The 15,219-nt window shown below is 34.0% G+C and overlaps 1 protein-coding gene across 5 annotated transcripts in view; it reads right to left on the reverse strand.

Annotated features, from left to right (window-relative positions):
• Window positions 1-15,219, reverse strand: part of rbms1b (RNA binding motif, single stranded interacting protein 1b) — a 57,902-nt gene that overhangs the window by 22,915 nt on the left and 19,768 nt on the right. For all 5 annotated transcript variants that reach the window (XM_026271146.1, XM_026271144.1, XM_026271143.1 and 2 more), the window contains exons 2-4: window positions 13,452-13,630; window positions 3,769-3,827; window positions 129-220 (exon numbers count right to left, since the gene is read on the reverse strand). In XM_026271146.1, coding sequence (XP_026126931.1) covers window positions 129-220; window positions 3,769-3,827; window positions 13,452-13,630 — 330 coding nt within the window. The remainder of the gene's footprint in view (window positions 1-128; window positions 221-3,768; window positions 3,828-13,451; window positions 13,631-15,219) is intronic.

Consider the following 15,219-nt stretch of genomic DNA (forward strand, 5'->3'; position numbering starts at 1 on the left):
ATGCTGCACCTGTACAGGTGTGTCTCTTTACACTCTCAGGCATCTGCCTCTGACATCACAGTCTGCTGACGTCACATGACTCAGACGGATCTCGCTGCAGGTGACAGCAGGAACAGGTGTGTCCTTACCTTTGCCATCTGAGCCTGAACTCCGCTGCTCTTCAGAGCGCTGACGGCTTTCTGAGCAGCAGCAGGGCTGTCAAAGTCCACGAAGCCATAGCCTGAGAGAAAGACGAGCACAACATCAGCTTAAATACACAGCACACAGAAACAGAGGAGGACACACACAGTTCTGACCTGAGCTAACATCTACTACAGTAACAGGGTGAAACTAAAAACACCCATGTAGCATTTCAACCTCAAGTAATAATAATAATAGAAAAATAAACCAAAAAAAGCACATTTTAGGACCAATAGGTATTTGATGTATAATTTTTTATATATTATTATTATTATCTTTGAGAAATAAGTAAAAATAAATAAAATTAATCATATTTTAGGACCAATAAATATGTCATATATATTTAATAATAATAATAATAATAATAATAATAATTATTATTATTATTATTATTTACATATTCATTATATATTCTGTTTTGCATATTTTTTCCTTTAATTTCCTTCATTTTAAATGGAACAAAAAAACAACGCAAGACATAAAATAAAATAAAATAAAATAAAATAATAAAATAAAATAAAATAAAATAAAATAAAATAAAATAAAATAAAATAAAATAAAATAAAATAAAATAAAATAAAATAAAATAAAATAAAAGTTAGTCAAGTTCAAGTACTATTTACTTTATCTTCCATTATAAGATATTTTTGAGTTTAGGATAAATTAATAATTCGACAAAAACACCCATAAATTTAGTATTTTGTGCAAAAAATAAAATAAAAAATCTGTAATGCTGTATCCAACATAAAATTATTTTGTGCATAAAATTTATCCGTGCAAAATGTTTTGGTAAGGGTTAATGAAAACTGAAACCCAATTCCTGTAAACGTAAAAGGAACTTCATGTACCAAGAAATGACGTGATTGAAAGAAAAACACACTCCAGACAGCAGAAAATAAAAATGCAAGATTTGAAGGATCCTCAATGACATCAGCTCTGATGTGTTTACGATACAGGAATCACCCGCAGACACAGACACAGAGTGTGTATTGGGTAAAGACACGTTCAGGCTCTGCATGTAGAGAACATCTTATCTCAGTAAGTGTGGGTCATATATCAAGAGAAGCACTGAACTATCAGTGTTTGCTTCCTCTAATGAGAACAATTAGAGTCACAAGTCTTTACGTTCAGCTCCACCCTTCACACTCCTCTGCTGCTATATTTACTCAGACAACAGGTCAAACCACAAACGCACAACATCCTGACTAATAGCTCAAATATACGTGACAGAGAAACACTCAGTAAACACAGCTATGATGCATCTGCACAAGTAATAACCATAGACTGTATATGGACCTGCTCTGAAATCACATGAAAGAGTGTTTTAATAAAAAAGAGGAACCAACGCTTCAGCCAAATATAAAACTCATTTATATTTTCTAATATGCCAACACAAAGAAAATAAAAAACAGATTTCTACACCTTTTTTATGAAGACATTTTAATAGACGTTTTAATTTAACTGATCCGCATTGCATTGCTTTTAATGTTTTGATCTTGCATTTCAATATCACCTTATTAAAACATTATTGAAGAGTAACAGTTTGGGCCTAAATAAAACGGAGTTGTTTTTTTATTTTCTTCCATATTCTCACTAAATCATCTTATATGAGCTATAAAAGCCAAATCAAATATGAAACTTGACAAATGCACATACAATCTTCAAGTATCATATTAGATCCATTTGGCTTTTATTTATATATATTTTGTATCAAAAATGACACTTTACGGACTATCATTAACTACAGACGTAACTGTAAAACTAGTCTAAACTTGAATCATTAACCAAACATAAAGCTTATTTTTACATTTCCAGTAAAACCATCAAGCCTGAGCAGTTTGAAGTGAAAGTGAAAGTCAGGCTCTTCTGGTTAAACTATGGCTTGGGTCGATCATTTGCATTCGTGCATCACTGTGATCCTCTGGGTTAATATTTTCCATCAGGGTTTAGAGGAGCCGGACACATCCTCCTCCTCCTTCTCAGGCCTGACTGAAATTACTCAGCACATAAATAATCCACAGCGCTGTGACTAAACCACACGCTCCGAGGCAGTCGTGCCCCCGAGGTGCCAAAACCAGGAACAGAGCCAGATACTGGACTACAGCGACCTGGAACAAACCCCAGAGGCCTCAGTCAAGACAGGAATAACAGCGACACACTGACTGGGTGTCTGTTTCCTACACACACACACACACCAGCATAGATGCATAATGACACAGTGCAGGACATGCAAACACACACACACACACACACACACCAGCATAGCTGCACAATGACACAGTGCAGGACATGCAAACACACACACACACACACACACACCAGCATAGCTGCACAATGACACAGTGCAGGACATGCAAACACACACACACACACACACACACACACCAGCATAGCTGCACAATGACACAGTGCAGAGCATGCAAACACACACACACACACACAGACTTGCATTTGTGGTTTACGGGGACTCTCCATAGGCGTAATGGTTTTTATACTGTACAAACTGTATTTTCTATCGCCCTAAACCTACCCCTTACAGAAAACTACTGCCAATTTTTCAATTTCATACAATTTTGCATGTTTTTTAAGCGTTTTGTTTTATGGGGATACAGGAAGTGTGGGATACGTTCTAGTACCCAGGTTATTATAAATATTTGTGTCCTCATAAAACATATATGTGACCCTGGACCACAACAAAGTTTTCAAAATTGAGATTTATAAATCATCTGAAAGCTGAATACATAAGCTTTCCATCAATGTGTGGACAATATTGGGCCGAGATAGTACTATTTGAAAATCTGGAATCTGAGGGAGGCAATAATAAAATAGAAATATTGAGAGAATCGCCTTTAAAGTTATCCAAATTAAGTTCTTAGCAATGCATATTACTGATCAAAAATAAAGTTTTGATATCTTTATGGTAGGAAATCTACAAAATGATCTTTACTTAATATCCTAATGATTTTTGGCATAAAAGAAAATTAGAAAATTTTGACCCCAGCGACTTAAGACTGCCTTTGTGCTCCAGGGTCACATATACCAGCACACACACACACACACACACACACCAATGTATGATATGTATCGCACATTTAAGGTATTTCAGGGGAAATAAATACATCTTGAGATACACTGAAGATTATCAAAAGGCAGATTTTTTCCGATCTACCCATATATACAATATCAAGGTTGTGAATCATGATGTGATTCTGATGAAAAGCATTATACACAAGCGGAAGACCAGATAAAACATTTTGTGTTTGGTTGAAAACACAGTATAAGATGCAAGCCAGTCAAAAATCACTTATAATCAATGTTAATACACCATGAGCTATATGACAAAATATGTCATGTCAAATGATGAGATCTATGTAAATGAATAAAGCCTGAATGTGCACAATATAGAAATGCAACTGAATGTCCAGTTTTTCAGCATCCTTGGTTCTTAAGTATTGGGAAGGGGAAGCAAACATGATTTTTATTTACTTATTTATTGTGCACAATCATACAATGTGATGATTCTGAATTTACTGAATTAAACAGCTCTTAAAACACTAAACACAGAAATCACAACATACATGTACATACCTTTGCACTTGTTTGTGGTTTTGTCTAAGATGGCCTTGGTTGATACGATTTTTCCATATCTATAACAAGAACAAACAGAGATGGGTTAAGAGTTTTGAAACACACACACACACACACACACACACACACACACACAAAAATCTCAATTTAAAAGTTAACCTATATGTACCACGCTTATTTTCTAATTAAAACTGAAACTATTAAAAACTATGTCATGACTTGAAAGAAAATAAAAATTATATGAAATAAAAAAAAACAGGCATTTAATTTTCCGCTAGCTCCCAAGGTAACATTTCTTATTTTGTCTATTGTCGAAGTACTAAAATAATTAAAAATAACAAAATATATGAATATATATATATATATATATATATATATATATATATATATATATATATATATATGAATATATATATATATATATATATATATATATATATATATATATATATATATATGACTATATATATAATTATAAATATAATAATTAATTAAAAACAAAAAACAAAACTTAATAAAATTAAATAAATGTATTTAAAAATACAAAAACTAACAAATTTTTTTTGCAAATTCAAATGAATACAGAAAATTATAATATTATATTAAATTATTCTATAATACTAATGTTAGTTATATTGACACTATAATAGCATATCAAATAAAACAAAGAAAAATACTGATATGTACTTGCATAAAATTCCTGAAGAATAGAAACAGCACAAATAAATCATTCACAAAACTGCTAAATATATTGTGAATATATGTAATATGTCACTAGTTTGAATGCATTACTGTATTACAAAATACCCACAACAGTATCTGAAACAAGAAGATGGTGGGCAAGTGACCGAACCATCTCTGTAACACTTTCTGCCTAAAACACTGAAAAGGAGTGAATCTTTAACAATGCTTCGTTGTATTCTGGTATATTCTGCAAAAGACGTCGTCTCTGGATGGAGAACTGAGCGGGAAATGTGATTGATTTATGAGGAGGCTATAAAAACTGCAGTGGAATGCTGTAAGGCACATGTGAGTGAAAACATGACCTTTGACCTCACAGCATGGGCTCACATACGACCTCATGAGTCACAGCCACCGATGGCGAGAAAAAAAGGGTCATTAAGTGCTTTCAATTAACAACCAAATAGGAAAGACTTCATGAGATCTGAAATCCAATTACAGCAGATGACCCTGATTCTTCTGGGGATGACGGGCTTGCACCAACTGACCTAATATTCATTAATTATGAGGATCTCACATCTTCCTCGTCCTCTTTATGAGCCGCTCATGGAAGCCGTGCTTCAGTCAAAAGCTTGAAAGTGTTAAGTGGGAGCATTAAAAAAGTAATTCAATGTTTTTTATGCACTTTTTCAATGTCATTGCATTTTTCCCACTGGGCTTTTTAAAAAAGCAAGTCGCAATCCAACCAGTTGTGAGGAAATTTACAAAATTGCATAAAAAGCGACTGCTAAATGAATATATATATATATATATATATATATATATATATATATATATATATATATATAATTTATTTTTAAAATATAATATTTCTTTTTTACAAATGTTTATCTTATTCTCTTAATATTATATTATTTTACTAATATATAAAGGAAATTTATAATTTATATTTTAGAAATGTCTCTCTTTAACAGTGCATTATAGAAATTAAATTATTTACACATTTATAAAACTTTAAATAAGTGAATATATACGATTAATATGTTTTGCTAAAGGTTCATCTTTAACAACACAGTTAAATAAAAAGTTGCAAAACTAGCTAAATAAATAATATAGTACATGTTTATTTTTTGCCTACACCTAAAACAACCGATCAAGTGTGTCCATGTTCATTTTATCCATAGATATATAAAAAAAAAAAAGTCCAAGTTAAAAACCATGAACCTAATCAGCTGACAGGTAGGAGGATCACAACATTACAAACTTTGGTTTGAAGCCAAATTGGACGGAAAGATAAAGGTGCGAGACTGTACTTAACAGTTTCAGTGGGGGAAAGAACTACAATCCCATGCAGCACTGCGAATGACATAACTGAAACAAAAACAGCTAAATATATAACTAGTGATGTGAACATGTCAAATTTTGTATATTTGACCAACATAAACAAACACAACATATACACAAAAATATTTAAGATGTTATTTTAGGTGTGATTTGCTTGTTCCCGTGAAGATTTCCCTGTAGAATTATGGGTAATGTAGTTTTTTGTGTGTGTTAAACACCATTCTTTTAAAAATAAGCTGAAATAATGCAGCTGACGGCTTCAACAAATGCATCTACCATTGATTAACATCCTCGTAGCTCACGGTAGGCCTGTTTTTATGATTTATAAGTTACCGTACAAAATCAATTCTCCAGTGGAGAAAACGAAGGAGATTTTTACTTCCAGAAGCTGACTCATAGCGCTCTATAATCACAAAAATATACAGCATACACAAATACTGTACAAATACATTTTTAATCCATTCTAAATGAAGAACAGAAGTGATGCTGCACTGGAAATTAACTAAAGTAGGCATCTTTTTTTTTTACGTAGGCAGCTCACTAGGTTTTGTAACACGTTATGAAAAGTTGATGAATGTCATTCATTAATCTCGCTGTCCAGAGAGACAGCACAACAGCGTTTATGGGCCTTTTTATGTGCTTCATCGCCTGGTTTACCGGAAAACGACGAGGCCATCAGAAGGAAAAACCCTTCCTAATAGGCTGCCCCTCCATTAGCTTCCGCTGAAAATCTATTACAATTGAATTGCAGAGGCCAGACGGTGCAGAAGAGGACGAGAGACGGATAGAATATCGTTCCTGAGAGGAGGAACAATGTGACTGGTGTTTCACCTGCCGTTTCAAGCCCAGTCTTGATCCCATTATAGAGCTCCAGTTTCCCTCCACCAAAAGCGTATTGATCTCCATAGTAAGAGCTCAGGGCTGTGTTTCATTACTCGGCTTAAGCAAACATCAGCAGACCGTTCTGCTCTGTGAATACAGTCTTCATATTGGTCATATGAACGATGTTGAGATTAACAAGAAATGCACAATATTCGGTGACTATAACAGTACTGGCATGTTAAATAAAAAATATAGATTTACAATACTAATTTAACTTTGGGTCATTCACAAACATTGCATGAGGATTTTTTATTTTAGTTTTTATGTATAGAGTCTCAAAAGTAATGCATTCACTAAATTGATATCCATGCACACCAATTTGCAAATGCAGATTCAAAACTCAATTCAGATTGCGAAACTAGTCAGATTACACCTGTCTTTAGGAAACAGCACAATAAAATAAAATCCCAAATCGCAGAAACATTCAGAAATGTGCAAACATACTCACGCCTTTATGAACTGCGTTTTGCATTTGTTGAATTTTACTTTCAAGTCAAATCATAAAGATTATGAATGTAAATCTGGTTGTGGATTTGCAAATATAAAAGCTTTTTTTTAATGTGAATTAGCATATGGATTTTATTTATTATTTTATATACACACACACACACACACACACACACACACACACACATATTTTGGTTTTGGTTCATTTCCAGCTAGACAGCGTGTCCTTAAGGCCAGGCTCTTTTATCTGCTCTACTCTGGATACATGCAAAGGTGAAAGTGTCGTGAAAGCCATATCTTCTGATTTGCATGAAAATGCATGCTTATGTTAACTGGATTTCTTTTTTCTGGAGAGTGAAATCCTCTCAACAACAATCCACAAGCATAGTTCACATGCTTTTTTGCTAGATCTTCAATAACAACCGGGATAAATCGAAAATCAAAAAATATTTTACATCCCAGCACGCTTTTTAAAAAATACAGAGAATCTGAATGTAACAAAATAAACATTATCTACGCACTTGGGCTTTAGAGGCCAAAGAAAATCCCTAGAAACAAAGCAGACTGGACTGATTCCAGTAACGGATCATCTTCACACTGTGTGTGTTTTATGAAGGAAGTTTCTAGGCTGCCAAAACATACATATTCAGCAAATATAGCATCATGTGTAAAGAGATGCATCGGCTCTTCTGAATCTTGATTCAGATAGAAATCAATGGAACGAATGATATTAATTTATATGACATTTTATTATATATAACATTTAGTATACTATTTATTACTTTTGAATGATGCATGCATTTATTATATTTTCCTTTACAAGCACATTGACTGGATTTTGTTGATATTTGACATAATGAAGATATATTTAAAGGGCTCTGTGAAATTGGTTTTATTTTGTCCCAAATTCTGTTCCCATAGATTCCATTTCATTAGATTCCATATTCACCAGAAAGGATGTCTAAGTGATTGAAATCATGAGCCTTTAACGAGTAAACAGCAATTTATTGAACAAAAATCACATTTTTAGGGTCCTATGGCATGCATTTTATTTTTTCGCAAATTCTGTTTTATTCTTCGTTACATTCTGTGTCCTTGATTGAAATGTTTCTGGATTTAGTTTTAATTGTTTAACTAAATTTCATACTATGTTTTCTTAGTAGAAGTAGCAGTAAGAAATACATTCTACCGCGCAATGGTAATGTATTTCTGTCACAATTTCTTCAAGTCAAATTTAAACTTTTATTTTAATTGGCTGTCATAAAGAGTTGTGTGTGTGTGTGTGTGTGTGTGTCTGTGTGTGTGAGAGTAACGGTCAAATGCTCATTAAGCGACAGAATATATTGATGGCTGAAATATATAGAAATAAATAAATAGAGATGTTCCGATACCCTTTTTCTCTTCCCGATACCGATTCCGATACCTGGGCTCAGGGTATCGGCCGATACCGAGTACTGATCCGATACCTGGGTGTATATCTGTATATACAGCTGTATATACTACTAGCCCTGTGTAAATTGCTAGAATTCTTTTTATGGTGTGCTTCAGACAGATCCCTCAATAAAACATGAACAAATACATGGTGAACTACTGTATTTATTACAGTATTTTTATTATCTAACATGAATTTGACAGTATTATTTATTTTCATATGCAAAAAAGAACTTCAAATGCAGCGAAAAATCTAACACCGCAAACTAAAAAAGGTATTTAAGTTTTACAATATAACTGTATAAAAAAACTGCAACAAATAAGTCTAGGAATATAAAAAAAGATCTATTAATCAGATAATCTCTTTACAACAAAACAAGTAAAAAACAAGCAACCATCTAGGCATAATTATTATTATTATAGAGACGTATTATTATTACTGTAGGCTACAACAGTAGCTTTATATATTGTCAATTTACTCATGTAAACCAAACATTTATTTTAATGGGCTGCCATGAAGATCTTTGAGTGTCTGTGTTTATGATATGACAGTATTCTCAAATGAAACGGTAAATTCTCATGAAGTGACGGTTTATGCGTTCGTGTCCTCATGACACACAGCAGAGACTACAAAACAGCGAGCTCTCGCGCATCTGTGCCAGTCACCCACAGAGATGTAGATTTTGCGGGAGTAATATTTAAATAGTATTTTGCAGTTTAATATTCACAGACACTAGTATATATTCGGCTACTGTCTGGAGCCCTGCGCTTTGACTTACACGGAAGCGACTGAACGCAGCTGCCGGTACTGAATATACTTGAGAGTCTGTAACTACCGGTACTACAGAGACATACTGCTAACCACTGATCTATAATATAGAAGCGGCTTCACTGTGTTTTGGCAGTTTAGAATGTGATGAGTGATCCAGTCATATATAGATAAGGGCTGCTAACGCGTTTTCATTTCTTCTTCGCTGCTCTAAACAGGGGTTGCTTGTGGCAACACAGCACAACTTCCTGTGTTTTCAATGCATTTTGAGCAGCGAAGAAGAACCGTGCAGCAGTTAGGCAAAGCTTGCGGTCATAACTAGGTATTTTTTAAGAAAATGGTATCGGATCGGTATATGGGTTCATGTACTCGCCGATGCCGATGCCAGAATTTGTTGTGGTATCGGAGATATTTCCGATACTAGTATCGGAATCGGAACAACTCTATAAATAAATCTTTTTAACATCCATGTTTCCACATTTCAGAGGATATACATCAATATCGAAATGCTAAATATCATTAAAAGGCTGGAAAATATGGACGCACATAAAACTATGCCGAGCAGCACAGAATCATGTCAACAGTCGTCTAAAGCCAATGAATGGAGGATCGACTCAACACACTGATCTGATGTTTCATGATCCAGCGTATTATCTGATTCTCCAGAAGCTTATATTATGACATCGTTACCTCTGACCTCATATCGTTCCAATGGAAGTGACCTGGAAAAGGTCACATCCGAAAGGTCAAAGGACAAATCGCTTAGGGCATCAGGATGAGATTAAGCTAAATACAGCGAGGGGTTAGATGATCACACCACTGAACCGCCGGGGCTAATCCAGAGCCTCAATCACAGCCACACATTCTCTTGACACCACAGCAGCTTTCTAATTAACTCCAATAAAACTAAAAACAATCACAAGAGACAAAGTATCTTTCGTTTGCAAATTATAATATTGACAATTTGGTTTTTAACTCTATTGTTTCATAATGCAAAGCTGTTTTTGCACTAATTTCAGACTTCAAATCTAACCAAAATACAAATAAAATATTTTAAAAAAAATGTGTAAATTGTAAATTATTTTAACACAACTGAAAAAAAAAATAGATTAAAATTTTTTTACATTTAGATATTGTTTCATGATGCAAAGCTGTTTTTGCACTAATTTCAGACTTCAAATCTAACCAAAATATAAATAAAATATATTTTACAAAAAATTGTCAATTGTAAATTATTTTAACACAACTGAAAAAAAAAAAGATTTTAAATTTGTAAAATTAAGATATTATTTTATTATTTAATATATATATATCTGAATAATTCACAAATTATTTTGTAGGATAGTCAGTTGAATGTATTAATTTTTTTATTTTTATTAATATTTATCTAAGATTTTGGCATTAAACGTTCAGAAAACATGATTAGCTGCCATGATACACAGTTACTCAAAGTGTTTGGACATCAAACCCAGCCTAACTCAGATTCCCAGCCCCGTGTGCTTTCTCACATTGGATTGTTTTGTTCTTTAGTGTCATTTCTGTCTGCAGCAGTGCAGTCTACTCCCAGGAGTCCTCTGAGGACCAGTCCTGTGATTCTGCTCGAAAATCACTTCAAATCATCCAATAGACTCAAAGCGACAGAGCATATGCCTCATCTTTTATTGATGGCATTCATCCCAGAGCTCTTAGAGGGGAAAGTCATCCTGCAGCCCTTGACACACAATGACCGAAATATGAGAGATCATTGAGCCGCAGTGCCAAGCTGAGTGAAATTACAATACTAAGACCAAAGAGCGGCCAGTGCTGCTTTCTTTATCCAACACCCTGGCCCAGATACTCCTATAAAATCCTGCATGTGCCAAATGATTCAGGTTCAGTCAATGTGAAGGACTGCAAGATGCATTTGTGGCTAAATTATCTGTCACATAAGCCTTTAGTTTATAAAACAGGATTAATGCACTTACGGAGGAACTCAAAAATACTACAGGATGCACTGATACTCAAATTCTGGACTGATAAAAATCTGTCAATAATTATCATATCATGGCCAATAATCAATTAAGATTTCGCATATTAAGATTCTATAAATAAACACATTTATAAACATAAATAAATTGAAGATAAAACACTGAAAATCAATTGTTTTATACTCTACAAGTGAATTCGTGCATTACAATGTTAGTATGAAAAAATTAATTCAATGTTATTTTTTATATTTGCTAAAGATTAAATGTACAGTGTTAATGTACCTACGTTTTTTAATTAAACTGTATTATATAAGCGAGCATCAGATGATGGCTATAGTAATAGTAAAAGTGGGAGAAATTAGCATGCACGATTAAAATATAGACTGATAAAGATACATTTTAAAAACAATCTTTCATGTTGAGTGATGACCAATAACCGGTTATCTGATGGCCTATAATAAATTAATGGCCCTTATTAAAATTGTATTAATAAATACACTTATAAAAAAAAATAAAAAAATAAAAACATCGAACATTGTTTAGATGCTACAAGTGAATTTATGGATGAATATTATTTTTTAGAATTGCTAAAGATTACATTTAAAAGTTTAATTGAATTATTTTTGTAATTACATTTTAATATTAAACTATTTTTACTTTGAGAGAGCATTAGAAAGTAATATAAATATAAAAGTAGGAGAAATTAACATGCACAGTTATTCTTATTAGCTGATAACCAATATCATTTGGATATATCATGCATCCTGAAAAAGGTTCAGATGAGTTTCAAAGTAGATATACAACTTTTTTAACATGTTAACATGAGACTAGTGTATAATAATCATTGAGAATTTGTTAAGTTTTATCCAATCTTGTAATTTTAACATCAAAAGCACATAGCTATTGCCAGGCACTTTAATGCAAACTTTAATTAAGAGAATAATAATTAAGAGAATGTCAACCTAGAAAACTGTCCCACTTCATAAAGATAATTTACAAGTTAATTTACAAGTGCCTGATTTCTTGTATTGATGCAAAATGTAAACAGTAATATACAGCATATCATAAGATTTTATAAAAAAATAAATAAATACCAAAACAAACACAAACTTCCAGATTTCTGCTTTTACAATGGAAGTGTTGCTCCATAGACTTACATTTTCTATATGCCTTTTAAAAACAAAAAAAAACAAAAATAAGTCAAAATGATTTTCTGCAATAATGCAACAGATTTTCTGGCATCATGCAACAGATGCTGAACTTGCATTGAGCAAGAAACAGTGCTCAGATCTCAAGCAAAGCAATTACACTCAATAATGTGCCTCCATTTCTGAACAGAGAGTCTCTGATCGATAGACCGACCTCAGAGCCGTTCAACCACATGTTGAAGCATTCATCAAGCAATAACTGCACATTGTTTCAGAAAGAAGTGAGAATCCACTTTGACGATGACCCTGTAAGCAGCGATTGGATTGTTGATCCAACGGCCACAGTAATCGATCTCCATTTCGAGGACCCGCCGTCTCGCAGTGAAACTGGGCTTAATGAGACAGATCCGGACAAACCGGGACGCCGGAGGCCACACTCTTCAACAACTCTCAAAGTAGGGTTCTTAAAGGGATAGTTCACCAAAAATGAAAAATTCCTGAAAATGTACTCCCAAGATGAAGATGAGTTTGTTTCTTCATCAGAAAAGATTTGGAGAAATGAAGCGTTGTGTCACTTGCTTGCAATGGATGCTCTGCAGTGAATGGGTGCCGTCAGAACAAGAGTCCAAACCGCTGATAAAAACATTACAATAATCCACAAGTGATTCACAAAAACCTGCATGTTTCTAAGAAACAAATCCATCGTTTTTAACTCCAAACTATTTCTTATGGTGAGTGAGTGGTTGATTATTGTGATGTTTTTATCAGCTGTTTGGACTCTCATTCTGACGGCACCCATTCACTGCAGAGCATCCATTGGTGAACAAGTGATGCAATGCTACATTTCTCCAAATCTGATGAAGAAACAAACTCATCTACACCTTGGATGACCTGAGGGTGATTGCATTTTCAACAATTATTATTATTATTATTATTTTTTGGGGTGAACTGTTCCTTTAATTGATGGCCTTCTGACAGTATCTCAATATTTGGCCAATATAAGGAGGTACTCACGGCTGGCAGAGCTTAACCAGGTCATGGTCGGTGGTGGTTGGTGGTAAACCACGAATGTAGAGGTTCGTTTTACTGAGATGCTCCCAGCCGGCTGTGCTGCTGCTGCTGCTGTGATTGGTGCTGCTGTTGGTTCCAGGACTGGGCGGAGCCATCGGGTGGGAGGCGGGGCCAACAGGAGGCTGGAGGGGAGGACACAAAACAAACTGCGGTCAGAGTGGAACAAGCTCAAAGCAAACTGGAAAGCAAAAAGTAAAAGAAAACATAAGTAAATATACTGGACAGAAAAAAACAAAGACTACTAATCCAGAAAGCAGATGACTCCAGTAACAGTGGGACGTTTGATCAAGATCCATCATGAGCAATTTTACATCAAAGTATATTAAATATATAAATCACAATACATGTATTTTGCTCAAAATTTATTTAAACTACAATGCTTCAATTTATGAAACATTTCCTTAAATTTTAAACGGATTTTCAGTAACCACCAATTTTATGACTGAAACCAATTCAAACGAGAACCATTTAACGAATTGATCTGTTTCTTGAACCTGCTCCGCTCTAATGCTACACAGCTCATGTTTGTCAGTGCGAGGATGAGTATCTGGCAGCGCTGGGATCCATATCTGCAGTGCAGTCTCTTCTTCTTCAGAAATCAGTTGTCAGCATAAAGTGGGTCCACAGGGGCCAGAAGCTCTGACCTAGGAGCACGGCTGACGGAGAGGACGCTTCGGGAATCTAAAGGAAGCGAATGCGGCACTGGAGGCCGAGCGGTGACCGCTAATCATTTCTATTTGCAGAACCCTTTTGATCTTAGATGAGCTTGACATGCAACAGACCTAAAGCCATTCGTTTTATCTCAATGCAGGTGAATCCTGCTTGTATTACAGAAATGAACACAGACACAGTAGATCAGCAACAACTTCAAGAAGATCAGTCATTATATATCTTGGATATATCTTGTATGCACATCTTAAACAGATTTGTAGAGAAAAATATACTCTTTTATTTTACATGATATTCCAATGCTGTGAATATCATAGGAACTTCACGTTTTCACTTGTCCCACGGACTTGTCGCCTTTCCATCCACAAGAACCAAAGTGCAACTCTATGAGGAACTGATAATAATAACCATTTCCTGAAGGGATGACCACCAGAAAAAGCCTTTTTATCCAGTCATGTCAACAATTTTAACTCAAAATCAGAAGTTTAAATAAAACTGATGCAATACTGAAAGATGAAAGTGATGTAATACAGCATGACTGCTGTGAATGTACAACTCTTATTCGAAATAAAGTCTACAGAAGTCTAGAAGTACTACAGTCAGGTTGCAAAAGAAAAACTTGATATACTGGGAAAAAAATTTATATCTTTGGAAACAGATTGCAAAATTTGAAAAGATTTGTTGATATTTCACAGATCTAGAAATTAAAACCCGAGACCATATATGCAATTGTAAGTATTAACTGTATTAAATGTTACTTTAAGAAAATTCCTTGAGTAATTATTTTCACTAAAATCTTTGATTTCACCAAAAGTCTCTGGGGTAAATTTTTAGCAATAGCCAAAAGAACTGTATGGGTCAAAATTACAGATCTTTCTTTTATGCCAAAAATCATAAAGATATTAAGTAAAGATCATGTTCCATGAAGATATTTAGTCAATTTCCTACCATAAATATATCACACTTAATTTTTGATAAGTAATATGCATTGCAAAAAACTTCATTTGGACAACTTTAAAGATGATTTTCCCAGTATTTAGAT

This window comes from Carassius auratus, chromosome 9 (genome assembly GCF_003368295.1).
Source record: "Carassius auratus strain Wakin chromosome 9, ASM336829v1, whole genome shotgun sequence".
Lineage (NCBI taxonomy): Eukaryota > Metazoa > Chordata > Actinopteri > Cypriniformes > Cyprinidae > Carassius > Carassius auratus.